General features: G+C 33.7%; 2 protein-coding genes across 2 annotated transcripts; both read left to right on the top strand.

Moving 5' to 3' along the window:
* Window positions 1-45: 45 nt before the first annotated feature.
* LOC140975654 (uncharacterized) lies at window positions 46-7986 on the top strand. The gene is made up of 20 exons (XM_073439493.1): window positions 46-261; window positions 814-900; window positions 1038-1106; window positions 1549-1681; window positions 1806-1852; window positions 1929-2015; window positions 3640-3701; window positions 3919-3961; window positions 4053-4133; window positions 4753-4872; window positions 5456-5561; window positions 5873-5936; window positions 6107-6149; window positions 6232-6492; window positions 6596-6757; window positions 7007-7132; window positions 7210-7362; window positions 7449-7535; window positions 7620-7688; window positions 7764-7986. Exons 1-20 carry the CDS (start codon window positions 130-132, stop codon window positions 7866-7868), a joined length of 2037 nt encoding a protein of 678 aa, XP_073295594.1. The 5' UTR covers window positions 46-129; the 3' UTR covers window positions 7869-7986.
* A 3880-nt stretch (window positions 7987-11866) lies between these two features.
* Window positions 11867-13771, top strand: LOC140974795 (adenine/guanine permease AZG2-like). The gene has a single exon (XM_073438283.1). It carries the CDS (start codon window positions 11920-11922, stop codon window positions 13522-13524), a length of 1605 nt encoding a protein of 534 aa, XP_073294384.1. The 5' UTR covers window positions 11867-11919; the 3' UTR covers window positions 13525-13771.
* Window positions 13772-14754: the final 983 nt, after the last annotated feature.

Below are 14754 nucleotides of genomic sequence, written 5' to 3'. Positions count from 1 at the left end.
TATTATTATTATTTTAGGAATATAAAATATTGATGTATTCAAAGAAACAAGTCAGAAAAGGTTTCCACTTCAAAGTAGGGAACACAGAAATCAGCTTCGCAGCCGTGGAAGAGCACAAAGAAAATCACAATGGGGAAGAAGACGAAGAAACCTGGCAAAGGGAAAGAGAAAACGGAGAAGAAAACTGCTAAAGCTGAGGAGAAAAAATCCCGCCGAGAGTCCAAGAAGCTCTCCCCCGAAGATGACATTGATGCTATCCTGGTAATCGAATTATGAAGTGTAAAAGTTTAAAAAGAGTAGCTTGTATGAATCAGAACATGGGATTGAGTAAACTTGCAGAAGGGCTTGTCGTATGGTTGTGAAAAATGGAGTCTTTGAATGGATTTTTATGGCTTGCGGTTTAGTATGAAATCTTGTAAAGTTTCATCCTTTTGAAAACTAAGAAGTAGAGAAAAGCATTATTTTTTATAAAAACCCGATGAGAGTCCAAGAAGCTCTCCCGAAGACGTCATTGATGTTATACTGGTTATCAAATTGTGAACTATAAAAGATTAAAAAATAAACTAGCTTGTATGAATCAGAATATGGAATTGAGTAAATTTGCAGAAGGGTCTGTCATATGGTTGTGAAAAATCGAGTCTTCGGATGGATTTTTATGGCTTGTTGTTGAGAATGTATTCTTGTAAAATTTAGTTCTTTCTAAAAATAAGAACTAGCGAGGAATAGTTTAACCATTGGCTTGCCTGTCATTTGATGTAAGTTTTGTTTAGTAATGGGATGAGTGTAAGTGTAGCTGATTTTTGTTGTATGCAGTTGAATATACAAAAAGAAGAAGCTAAAAAGAAGGAAGTCCATATCGAAGATAATGTGCCTGCACCTTCTCCAAGATCGAATTGTTCGGTAAATTCATAGTTTAATTGAACCCTTGGAAGATCTGAAATTTTCTCATGCATTAAATTTTAATAGCTCAAAAGATGATTGCGTTCTTTTTTTTATAATTACAAATATGATTAAGTTTTGTTACTTTTGTTATGTAGTTAACCATCAATCCTTTGAAGGAAACGGAGTTGATTCTTTATGGTGGTGAATTTTACAATGGAAACAAGGCGAGGCATTTTTCCTTGTTTTTAGTTGTTTATTTAATATTTAATGCATGGATAGAACAGCTTGTATGGCGGTTTCAATGTGAATGGGAAAATTCTAACACTGATTAGACTATATGTTGGCTTTGTAAACTGCATACACTTGTTCCTCAGATTTTCTTCATCAGGTGGTAATGTAAAATTAGGAAGTATAGTTGTTGTAGTTGGGTTTAAAAGAACAATTGATATTCCAATATGCTTTATTTTGTGAACTATTAAGAGTTGTAAAATGGTTTATTTCGTGAAATTTTAAGAGTTGCTATTGGAAAATACTTGTCCATTGTGTATAATTTATTATAACTCTGCTGAATAAATGTGCCAGGAAGTAGCCTATTACAGAGAAAATAAATGATAAGACTCTCTGTTTTTGAAACCGATGAGTTTGAGATTCAAATTGATTATGCAGACATTTGTATATGGTGACGTATATCGATATGATGTGGAAAAACAAGAGTGGAAATTGATTTCAAGCCCCAATAGCCCTCCTCCTCGAAGTGCTCATCAGGCGGTGGCTTGGAAGAACTATCTATATATTTATGGTAAACTCCAAGATTCCATATACTTGCATAAATACATGATATGTGGGTTAATAAATGCATAACAACATACATCTTGGCTATTGTGCTAGATCTAAAAATATTTTGTTTTGGCCTGTGCTATTAGGTGGTGAATTTACATCTCCTAATCAAGAGAGATTTCACCACTACAAGGTAAGTATTGCATGATGATGCCATTGATCGATGCTCATGAATGGTTTACTTATCAGTTTGAAATTTGATGGTATAGGACTTTTGGGTTTTGGACTTGAAAACAAATCAATGGGAACAATTGAATTATAAAGGTTGTCCGAGCCCACGATCAGGTCATCGGATGGTAAGTCAGAGCTTTCTAAAAGGACTTTAATTATGTTTTTGTTTTTTTTTTTTTGGGTGGTGGGGGTTATGTTTGTAATGACAAATGAAAGTGTTTTACAAGCATGACCTTATCCTTATCTAAGCTCCACCATTGCTAATTCTCTATAATATGTATGTTTGCTAGCCATCATTGACGTCACTTAGCCTTCCATTAGACCTTCTGTTTAGGAAGAGCTGACACTTGTGGATCTGATGTTTCAGGCACGCTTATTTTCACCAGTCAAAAGCAATGACTAAATAATGATTCTTCTTATCCTATTATCCCAAGAATGACATTAGCCTATTAAATTAATTTCGATTTTCATTTATAGTAGTGAAAGTATTTTGTGAGAAAAAAACAAACAATTTAATTTCTATTAAATTATAATGGAGAGTCAATTCCTCCTTTTAATTTTTCAAAGCTACTGAGTAGTGATGTAAACGAGTCGAACCGAACAATATCAGACTCGAGCTCGGCTCGTTTAAGGTATTTATAGATTCTCGAGCTGAGCTTTTATCATGAGGCTCGAGCTCGGCTCGTTTAAAATTATTAAGCTCGCGAATATCTCGAGCTCGGCTCGTTAATAGCTCATTTATCATGTTTAACAAGTCTGGATCTTCATTAAGAGGGCTTGTTTTCGAGCTCGTTAAACAAGCTTATTTTCGAGCTCATTAAAAAATCTCGTTTTCGAGCTCGTCGATCATTCTTAGCCAAAATGCTCATTAAGATATAACAATTTAAGAGGGTAAGTTTTTCATTTTATAGCCCTTCAATACTTCCCTTTCACTCAAATTTCTTGCACGAGCTAGCAGATTCAGGTTCTGCTTGAGCTAACTTCTATTAATTTAAGGTCGGAGAGCAGCAATGAGTCAATGTGGGACAATGCAAGTTGTTGTTGTACACTCAAGGTCAACAAACTAGTCGGGCTCGAGCCACGTAAACGAGCCGAGCTTGAGAGAGAGTTTACGAGCCGAATATCCTTAATCTCAAGCTCGGTTCGATAAACTTAACGAATGATCTCGAACGAGTTTTTTACCGAGCCGAGCTCGGAGTAGCTCGTGAGCGGCTTAGTTCGTTTACATCCCTACTACTGTGGTATTGATTGATCCAATTAAGTTAGCGGCTTCCAAACATGTTTCTTTTTTATCAGTTAATACGTAGTAACTTGTGTTTTAGAGGACAAGTTTCGAATTTATGCTATACTGATAAGTAAAGTGCTGCATGTTTGGTGATGGCTTAAATCAAAGGAAGAGACTTGTCAAAAAGTTGTCGTGATAGTCATATGAAGGATTGAATTTCAATATTAGTTGGGTGCTTGTAATATGATAGCTAGCAAATTAGATGGTTACCTTGCATTAACTCTTCCTCATAATGGTTTTCTTCTATTTTTTCTCCACTGTTTCCCTACTCATCCTTTGAGTATTACTACATTGCCTTTTACTTCTCTCTCAGGAGGAGTTTGTGTTTGTTCACGGTGTTATTGAATTCAATTTGTAGTTGGTTACCTTTTTATTCTATTTTATCCAAATTGTTGACCTCGTCGTCGTAATTTTTTTTTTCCAGGTGTTGTAATTTATGTTCTTCAGTTGTCATCATTTTGTAGGTCTTGTACAAGCATAAAATCGTAATTTTTGGAGGCTTTTATGATACTCTCAGAGAAGTGAGGTTGTTATTTCTCTCTCAAGATAGATCTGATATTTTTCCCATGTAAACTGATATGGTTCTATTTTTTATGTTCTGCCATCACATTTCTATAGCATTTTATATTAAAACAAGATGTTATATGCCTGTTGATTTAGATTGAACTGTGCAACTCGAAAAATTTAGCATATGTGTTTTCTAGCACTATTTTTATGACATTTACAAACTTCAATTGCTACAGGTATTTCAATGACTTACATGTATTTGACCTTGATCAGTTTAAGGTATGGTGATGAGGATAATTGACCTGCTATTGCAAATGTTTATTGGTATCGTTTTTCTCGATCACAAATTTTGTAACTCGTTCTGTAACAGTGGCAAGAAATTAAACCTAGACCTGGATCCTTGTGGCCAAGTCCTCGAAGTGGCTTCCAATTTCTTGTTTACCAAGATACAGTAAGTTATTTATTTTGTTTCATTTCCTCAAGTATCAACTTAAAGAACGTATATTTCCTTCTTAAGATTATACCATCTTTTACACAATCACCCCTAGTCAGATTATATTGATTCTTACAAAGTATTCTCACTAGTCAGATTATATTGATTCTTACAAACTAATACGTGCACCTTGTAATGCGCTTATTTTTCTTAGTTCTTTTAATCTTTAGAATATATAGATCTAATTTTGGTATGCAATTTCTGAGCTGCTGTTTTATTTTGTGCTGCAATTACTTGTAACTCATTTTCCAGAAATGCAACATTGTCATCATGTCATGTTATGGCTGTAAGTTATTGACCTAAGAGCATTAATGAACCAATAAACCTTTAAACAATGACCAGTCATATCACATGGCATGTGATCCTTCATCCGATCTACAAATTTCTTGTAGTTAATCGTTGTGTTTCTGTACAACGCCAAGTTCGGATTTATGCTACTTGTGTGATACTTATTTCTTTTCTTTTTTCTGGTTGATGGTATAACTTATATTTTAATTTAATAAAATGTTTTAATTATACAGTCGTGATAGAATTAGAATCATTCATGCACTCAATAAATGCTTGCTATTTATCTCAGATTTATTTATATGGCGGTTATTCAAAAGAGGTCTCTTCATCAGATAAAAAAGTCTCTGAGAAAGGTACCGTTCATTCAGATATGTGGTATCTTGATCCCAGAACTTGGGAGTGGAATAAGGTACTTGTTTCTCTCTGTCCTTGTTCATACCCACAAGACTGTAATGTTGGTGCACATGATAAGTGACATCTTTTATTGCCTCATCTCTGGTCTTTTATGAATACTTGGGATTTTCGTGGAGTTATACTATGTTTTTGTCCATGACACTCTATTGTCATCTCGACACAAAATAAATCCAGATTTCAATTTATTGTTTGATCGTGATATTATTCAACGACCAAATAAATTGTTAATTGTTTAAGATCAGGTCATGTCTTTTTGCTTATAAGTTTGCCTTTGTTTCCCTTGTTTACTTGGTCCATTTTTCTTTATTCTCACTATAAGGCTTATGCTTTTACAAATTCAGAGAGCTATGAAGAATATTTCAATCCAATCATTTGTTTTATGTTAAAAAAATTATGCAAGTTGAACGTGATAACACACATTCTTGAAAGTCGGATAAAAGGTCCTATATATTCTAATTATTTACCAAAACTGTTATTATATTGCAATAAGCTGTTAAATAATTCATTAGTCCTCATACAAAGTTACAAACATTTTTTGCAACTGCAACAAATTAATCATTTCTATTTTGATGTGAAAGGTGAAGAAGAGTGGGATGCCTCCTGGACCTCGTGCTGGTTTCTCTATGTGTGTCCACAAAAAAAGGGCTTTGCTATTTGGAGGAGTGGTGGATATGGAAATGGAAGGTTATTTTAAATTCATTTTCATTTCTTTTTTGTCTTCTAAGAAAATTGGATCCTCTTCTTTTAGCATCAATTAGAAGATTTGATAGTTGACTTCAAATTTTTTCCCTGGCCAAATTATAATGATATATGATCCTTGGATTCTTGCCAAAATGAAAGGCAACCATGCTGTGTAATTTCAATATACTTCAACGATAATAGTTGCTAAATAAGATGCAATATAGTTGTCTTGCCTGCTGGAACTTGTTTTTCTTTCTTTTATTGAATTTGTGCTCTCTATTTTTTCACATATTCTAATCCGTATTTTTTCACAGGTGACACAATGATCAGCTTGTTCTTGAACGAAATTTATGGTTTTCAATTAGATAATCATAGATGGTAATTACTCCCATCTGTTTGTTTTTAAATATGTGTGTCGAATTGTCTGATACCAAAAATTCCATCTTCAGAAATGTTGATGTGTTGTATTTTTTTCATTACCATTTTGCTTTGCTTAGAAGTAATTAATCTGAGTCAATGAAGTGATGTAAATTTTATGTTCAACAAAGGTATCCATTAGAGCTGCGAAAGGAAAAGGCTACAAAAGATAAGGTATTCTTGCCAGCTCCATTCTTTCAAATGGTGCTCTCCCATTAGACGTCCTGACAATTGTAGCTGATTAAATTCTATGCAGTCGAAGAAGGATTTGGTTATAAGACCAAATAATACAGATTTTGGGAGCAATATAAGCATAGTGGTAAAAGAGAATTTTTCCTCTGATGAAGATGAAAATTCTGACAATGATGATACTGCCATGGAGATTGATGTCAATAATATATCTGATGATATGAAAAGAAATGCGTCAATAGATGAAGGTGAAGTAGCTTCTGGATCTGGCAAAAAAGATCTTCAATCTAGCAAAAGGGTTGATGTGCAAAATTCCGTTTCTCCTGAGGTCAGTCCACTAACGAAACTTTCCGTTAGTGCATCCTTTCTTTTACTGGTAAGGACGTATGGTTCGTATATTAATGTTTACGTGATTTGAGTTGAATATGCAGATAGTGAAACCTTGTGGACGCATTAATTCCTGCACGGTAGTTGGAAAAGATACGCTATATATCTATGGGGGTATGATGGAAATTAGAGATCAAGAAATTACGCTTGACGATTTATATATGCTTAACCTTAGCAAATTGGATGAATGGAAATGCATTATACAGGTTGGTGCCTCTACTCTTACAGATGTATAATTACCCAGCTTTCTTGATCTCCACTTTCTGTCATCAACAATGCTGACTTTATTCAAACCTTTCCTGCTTTTTGCAAAAATTCTTCCTTGATCGACCTCTACCAAATTCTCCTCGCGTGCAATTTATTAATCCAATGAAAGTGCAATTAAAAGCATCTCTTCGAATGCAAATGCAGTACTTCCTTTCCTTTTTCGGAATTTTATTTGTTCCTGTATGCAGGCATCTGAATCCGAATGGGTTGAAGCCTCAGATGACGAAGATGTAGAAGACGATAGTGAAATGGAAGAGAGCGAGAGTGAAAATGATGATGTTGAAGAGTCCAGTGATGAAGAGGACACTATAGAGGTGCCAAAATTCTTGAAAATAACTATCCTGTTTTTTGTCTGATTGTTAAAATGGATCAAACTTTTTAATTCGTCAAGGGTACAAATGGTGCGAGTGTATCTCTCCAAATGGGCGATGCTGTTGCTATGATAAAAGGAGAAGGAAAAAACATTCGAAGAAAGGACAAACGAGTGAGGATCGAGCAAATCAGAGCCAGTCTTGGTCTTTCTGACTCACAGAGAACTCCAATGGTATGCACTCTCTCAAACTCAAGATTGATGATTTCTAGTTGGTATTTTTATCACCAACGGCTGATCTTACAATTCACTTGATGAAGCCCGGAGAATCTCTGAAGGACTTTTACAAGCGGACAAATATGTACTGGCAAATGGCAGCTTATGAACACACGCAGCACACTGGAAAGGTCGGTTTTCTGTTTATATTTACAATAAGATAAGATCAGGAGGAAGAACAATATTGAAAATTTGCGTGGTATATGGCACTTTAGGAACTTCGTAAAGATGGATTTGATCTTGCTGAATCTCGGTACAAAGAACTGAAACCGATACTGGATGAGGTAACATTCTCATCTCCAGAGATGCCATTTATGTAAAGAATCACACAATCTAACATATTTTTGTGTACTCATTAGTTGGCTATACTGGAGGCGGAGCAAAAGGCAGAAGAAGAGGAAGGGCCGGAGACTAGCGTGTCAAGAAAGAAAGGGAACAAGAACAAACTTTCGGCTTCCAAATAATGCAGTACAACAATCTTCCATTACATTTGGTTATACATACTTCAATATGGTGTTAGAATATTGTCCGAAACCCTACACACTGGGAACATCAGTTCTTATTTCTTTAGCCGGGGGCGAGGTTTGTTATAACTGGGTCTTGAACTCGGGACTTCGTTATAAGACAGTCACATCGGCGATCATTCTTTGGTTTTGGATGGTCTATGTTTTGTAGTTTGATTTACACTTTGATTTGTTAAAGAGGTTGTAGGAAGACAATGGATTAATTTTATGCAATTTTACACACAGCAAAAATTTAATTTATTACATTCCTACACATCAATCACTATGTATTTGAGTGGATGGAAAAGAAAAATAAATTAAAAAAAGTTAGTAGAAGAAGAAGAAAAAGAATATTGTTTTCTACCTTTCGGCCAAAAATAATTCGAGAAGAAATAAAAGCCCCTAAATAATGCATAGGTTTTATTAGGGGTAAACGGAGCGATGCGATTCGAATTTTGATAAAAATTTAAATCTTTAATTTGGTTCGAATTAAATATATTTGAGTTCGAGTTCAGATCAAAATCTTTAAACTTATTCAAAAGTCATTTGATTTGTTGTTCGGATAGTAAAGTTCGAAAATAAGAATTCTAAAGTTAGAAGCTTTCAAAAATCTCGAATTTTTTTAATAAATAATTAGATTCGCTAGTGGTTTGCGAACTATCGAACAAAATAATTTTGACTCGAGTTCATCTCAAAAAAAGCTCGAATATATTCGAGTTCAATATATTCGAATATTTATCGAGTCGGCTCGAAAAATGAAAAACCAACTACATTAGAGTTCAATAAATTTGAATATAGATCGAATATTTATCGAGTCGGCTCGAAAAATTAAGTACCGACTCGATTGATGTACAGCCTAGGTTTCACCATCCTCTGATTTGATGTTTCTTTTTGTTCTTCACTTTTTTTTCATTTTATTTATATGTGCCTACCCCACTAACCTAGAAAAAGGGTAGCCTCTGTCAAGGTTGATTTAATATTATATATATCGTGCAATCAAATTCTTTAATCTTTTCATTTGTTTGGTTAATTTTTTGACAACTATTTTATATTTCTCGATGTTTGTTTTACTATTAAAAGTTATATATAGGAATCAACTTAACTTTTGAATAACACAAAAACTCCTGTGAGACGGTATCACGAGTCAATTTTGTGAAACAAATATTCTATATGGGGTCATTCACGAAAAAATATTACTTTTTATGTCAAATATATTAATTTTTATTGTAAGTATGGACATGAGTGATCCGTCTCACGAATAAAGATATGTGAGACCGTGTTATGAAAGATTTACTTTTTGAATAATGTAGAAATGTTTGGTGATAGATGTCAATGAAGAGAATCGGATATTATTTCGCAAATCTTGACAATGTTAGTATATGGATGTGATCCGAGCTCGTAACATGAGATGATGAACTAATGTATATGACAATATAATGATTTATAATTAATTTTTTTTAGAAGTAGAGTCAGATATTGAATGAAATAAAGATGTTTAATCCACTAATATCTCATCTTTCATATCAAAATATAGTATTCGCCATCTCAAATTTGACATGGTCATCTTTTGGTTGTATTCGCCAACTAAGTATTCACCATCTCAATCGGCGTACAACATATTGGAAACGATTCAGAAAAATATATCGTGACAGATATATAGATTAGAGATTATCGACATCCGAATTTACATCAAATACCTGGAAACCTTCAAATCAAGACTGAATGAACAATTTTTGGGAAAAAAAATATTGAATTTGATGCCATAAATATCGATAATATCATAAGATTGAATAAGCTTTGCATGTTAATATAATTGGGTGTCAGCTTATTAAAAGAAGAACCCCTTCAGGCTTTTGAACAACATTAAAATTAACAAGGAATTTCGCGCATGCAATTAAATTAAAGTCGTAATTTACAAAATAAAAGTGGGTCTTTTTTTAAATAAAAATTTAAAAGCAATTCATTATATTATATTAAAATTAAAATAAAGCTAGCTTTCTTTTGTTTTATTATAGTTTTGTGGCAATTTGCACTAGAATCTTGATGGTACCAAGGGCGAAAGAAAAGTCTTTGAACTGACCCATTAATATTTTATTTAATCTTCTTCTTTTTTTTTTTTTTGAATTGAGAGAAAAGTTTGCTATAATCTTGGGGTATCGAGTATGAGAACTCGTCCCAAATTTAAAGAATTTTGATGTCAGATAAACTATTAGGCATCGAGGTTTAGGGTTTAGAAAAATAATGTTCAGATTATTGTAGATTTTAATATTTATATATTATATTGGTCGATATACTAAAATTCGATTATAAATAATTTAATAAAAAAATTTTTGCTAATCGATAAATCAGCATAATCATATTGTAATAAAAATCGATAATTTCTGAAAAGAGAGAATAAATAATTAAATACCATCGTTATAAACCTTTAATTTTACAATTATTGTGCAGAAAGATTCGTTCTTTTATTATTTTATTTTTATTTATTATTCTTATCTCGTTATAGCTCGTGTGTTAAATGTTTAAGTTACATCATTATAATCCATTATATTTTCAGTAAAACGATAAATGTTTGGTCCTGCGTGACAAAAATCTCCCTCCATTTAAACAAGCCCATTCAAATAATATTACCTAACATAATATCTGACTTTTGTTTTTTGATATTCGGATTAAAATAATTTATTATTGATCGGTCGAATCCTTTTAATTTTATAACCAAAAAAAATATTTTAAATTTTTTTGTTCCTTAAATTTCGGACATCAGTGGAAGCTTAAACCGCAGAAAAATAATGACAACGTAAGAAATATCTTCAGGCAGTTCTCCAAAATGGGAACAAAGTGGAATATTGGAGTCAAATAAATATTTTCATTGGATTTATTTATTAGTGCGTTTGGTTCAAATGCAATGGAAAAATCAATGTCTGGCCAATTAGTGCATCGTCTAATATAATTAATTCTCTGAGGTTTATTTAGGCAATTTTCATCATATCATAAAATCAAACTTTGAATAACTAGCTTTTTTAAAAATAAATATATTGTTTTTCAAATTTTTTTTTGGGTAAAATCCAATTGGTGTTACAACGTCGAGACCGTTAAGTATTTCATGTTTTATAAATAGTCGTCGATTTCAACCCGTTTCGGTACAAGCCATGATTTTTTATTCACACGTTCAATCAATATCTTATTATCAGGTGTCAAGAAGCGTTGCCAAGACTACTACTATTAGTACTACATTTTAATCAATCAATTTTAAAAAATGAACCTTAAACAATCCCACAAATCATTGTCACAACATTAATTTTTGGGGGCCAAGAATTAATTGATCGAAGTATGTTAAATAACGATTAGGTCTTGGTCTGATGGTTAAGGTTGAAGCTCTGAGACTTGTTGGTCTCGGGTTCGAGTTTTGCTTATTGCGGATAATTTTTCTAATTTATTTATATAGATTTAGTAGTTTCTTTGTACTTTTATTGTCCGAAATAAACAAGTCTCGGGTCCACGCTCAAGTTTCATCAGTTGTGTGGATAATTACATTATATTTTTGTATCTGAAACAATATTATACTTATACTTGCAAAAAATAATGGTGGGAACTAAAGTCATTAGTGGCAACTTAAATGCAGCATTATTGGAGATTTAGAATGTTAAAGTAAATAAAAAGTTTGGAAAAGTACACTAATTAACTAACATAAGAATGTGCCCTTAATTATGCCTACCAACTTTACTCTTACTCTAATTAATTTCTTTAAAAGACAAGATTGCTTTTTGTTTTGTTTAATGCCTGCATATTCAGCCAGTCAGTTCAAATGAAACCACATTATTACAATTTAATAACATATCCTTGTAACCAAGATTTTTTATTGCATCATGTTTTGCATATAATCTTTTTGTTTTTTAAAAAAATCCACCCATAATAAATGCATGATAATCTCATAAGAAGAGGACTCACATTTTCTACAAATACATATAAACCTACTTAAAGCAAAACAAAAAGAAAGAGTGGAACACATAATAGCATGCAAATGGGGAGGAAATTGTGTGCAAATGTGCAACAAAGTTTGGATGAGGCCTTTTCAAAGAGCAAAGTCGGTAAGTTTTTCAAGTTGGAATCAAGAAAAACTTCTTTAACGAAGGAGTGGCGAGCTGCGACGACGACGTTTCTCACGATGGCGTACATCATTACCGTGAACGCTACCATCCTGGCTGATTCGGGTGGTATGTGCTCCGTTTCCGACTGCACGGTGGAGTCGGGTCAAACGGCGAGTCCGGATTGTGTGATGAAGCCTAATGTAGGCTATCAAAAGTGCCTTGCAAAACTCAAGAGCGATCTTATCGTTGCCACTGCCTTGTCCTCCATGATCGGGTCATTTGCAATGGGCTTATTCGCGAACCTCCCACTGGGCCTGGCTCCTGGGATGGGCCCAAATGCTTACCTTACCTATAATTTAGTTGGATTCCACGGTACCGGGTCCATGTCATACAAGACTGCCATGGCTGTGGTCTTGGTAGAAGGATGTGCATTTCTTGCCATAGCTGTTTTCGGGCTTCGAGCGAAATTGGCTCGGTTGATCCCTAAGTCAGTGAGGCTAGCCTGCGCTGCCGGCATTGGGTTGTTCATTGCATTTGTGGGCCTACGGGCCCACCAAGGATTGGGCCTCATCGGCCCAGATACTGCGACTCTCGTCACCGTAGCTGCTTGCAAAGACTCGAACCCAACCACGGGAGAGTGCATAGGAGGAAAGATGCAAAGCCGGACGTTTTGGCTCGGCTCGGTCGGCTTCCTCATCATATGTTATAGCCTAATGAAAAATGTCAAAGGTAGCATGATATATGGCATGCTTTTTGTCACACTAGTGTCATGGATTAGAGGAACTAGTGTGACAGTTTTCCCATACACACCACAAGGAGACTCAAGCTTTGAGTACTTCAAAAAAGTGGTGGATTTCCACAAGATTGAGTCCACTTTATGGGCCATTAGCTTCACAAACTTCAACACCAGTGAAGTTTGGATAGCCATGGTGACATTGTTGTATGTTGATGTGTTGGCCACCACAGGCACATTGTATACAATGGCAGAGGTCGGAGAGTTTGTGAATGAGGAAGGCGAATTCGAGGGCGAATACTCTGCGTACATGGTCGACGCGGGCACCACGATCTTGGGGTCCATGCTAGGAGTTTCACCAATCGCCACATACATCGAGTCAGTTTCTGGGATTCGAGAAGGTGGTAGGACCGGCCTAACGGCAGTGATCGTCGGAATATACTTCGGGTTATCTATATTTTTCACACCTTTGCTTGCTAATGTGCCACCATGGGCAATAGGTCCATCTCTGGTGATTGTAGGTGTGCTAATGATGAAAGTGGTGAAAGATATTGATTGGGAAAACATTAAAGAAGCTGTGCCAGCATTTGTTACAATGCTAATAATGCCTTTAACATATTCCATTTCAAATGGGATTTTAGGAGGGATTGGGATGTATGTTGCACTTGGGATTTATGATTATTTTGTGGGGTGGATTAAGTGGATGATTGAGATGAAAAAAATGGTGGTGAAGGAGCAAAATCAAGTGTCGGCGACAGCGATGGCGGTCGGAACAGAACATAATTATGAAATCATATGAGAAATTTAACACAAGATTTATGATTATGATACTGTTGTTGTTGTTGTTATTGTTTGGACTTTGTGAATCGATGCACAAGTCACCTTGAGAGAGAGTTACTATTAGAGAGGATCGCTCAAGGTAACTTGTGCATTTCTTTGATTTCTACATGATAAGTTATGATTAGAAATTTTGATTTGTGATTTTGGTTTGGTTTTGTTCAAATTATTACATTAAATATGTTTAAAAATTATTTATGTTGTTCGTCGAATTTGGGACTTCGGAGAACAAATGTCCTAATGTCCTGAAAGTTTTATCACAAATTAGTAATTAGTAAATCTAAACACGTGGATTAAATTTTGATATAAAATATAATTATATATACCATAAGTTTACGTGAGAAATATAAAAAATTTAAAGTAAATTTTTTATTTATTGTTGATGATAATATTGATAATTAAAATAATAACTTAATGATCACGTAATAATAATATAAAATATAAGAAAATAATTGTTAAATAATAATCATTATAATATTTTATTTTAAAATAATTATTTAATAAATAAAATAGTACTTATAAAAATAAAATTAAGATCAATATTTACATTAGTTTCATGATAACGCTAATTTTATAATAATTAAAAGAATATTAATATTTATTATTTTATTATTTTTAATAATAATAATAATAAACAACATTTTTGAGCATCTTGAAATTTAATTAAGAAATTATTTGACAATTAAAAATAATTTTATTTCATTCATGTTTCATTTTTTTATCAATAATTTGAATGAAATTAAATATATCATTCTATTCTTATTCTCATTCTCATTCCATTCCAAAGTTGATTCTATTCCGACTTTAGTATACCAATCAAGACCTTAGAATTAAGATCAAAATCTTTATAATATAGTTTCAATTATGCTAGGCTTCTAATGTATCATGTTTTGAACTATTACTGCTTCCCATAGCCACCATTTCAACGTTGATTGATTCTTGCATAACCACACTCATCCACCTTAATATGAACAAAACTCAGTCATATTCATCTTACAAAACATGCACAACTACGCGCTTCACAAGTTCCATACAGATTACTTCGCAATACAATTTCTTTCCATAGCCCTTCATTCAATACCATAGAACATAGCCCGTCTGAGATATGGAACGTCCGGCCATTCATGATCATAACCGGAACAAATTTACCAATGTCTAGGGGAATCAGATACCCTACAAGGGCTATATAGAA

This window comes from Primulina huaijiensis, chromosome 4, assembly GCF_012295235.1.
Source record: "Primulina huaijiensis isolate GDHJ02 chromosome 4, ASM1229523v2, whole genome shotgun sequence".
NCBI lineage: Eukaryota > Viridiplantae > Streptophyta > Magnoliopsida > Lamiales > Gesneriaceae > Primulina > Primulina huaijiensis.
The sequence above is the reverse complement of the archived record's forward strand: the minus strand, read 5'-3'. Positions and strand labels throughout refer to the sequence as shown.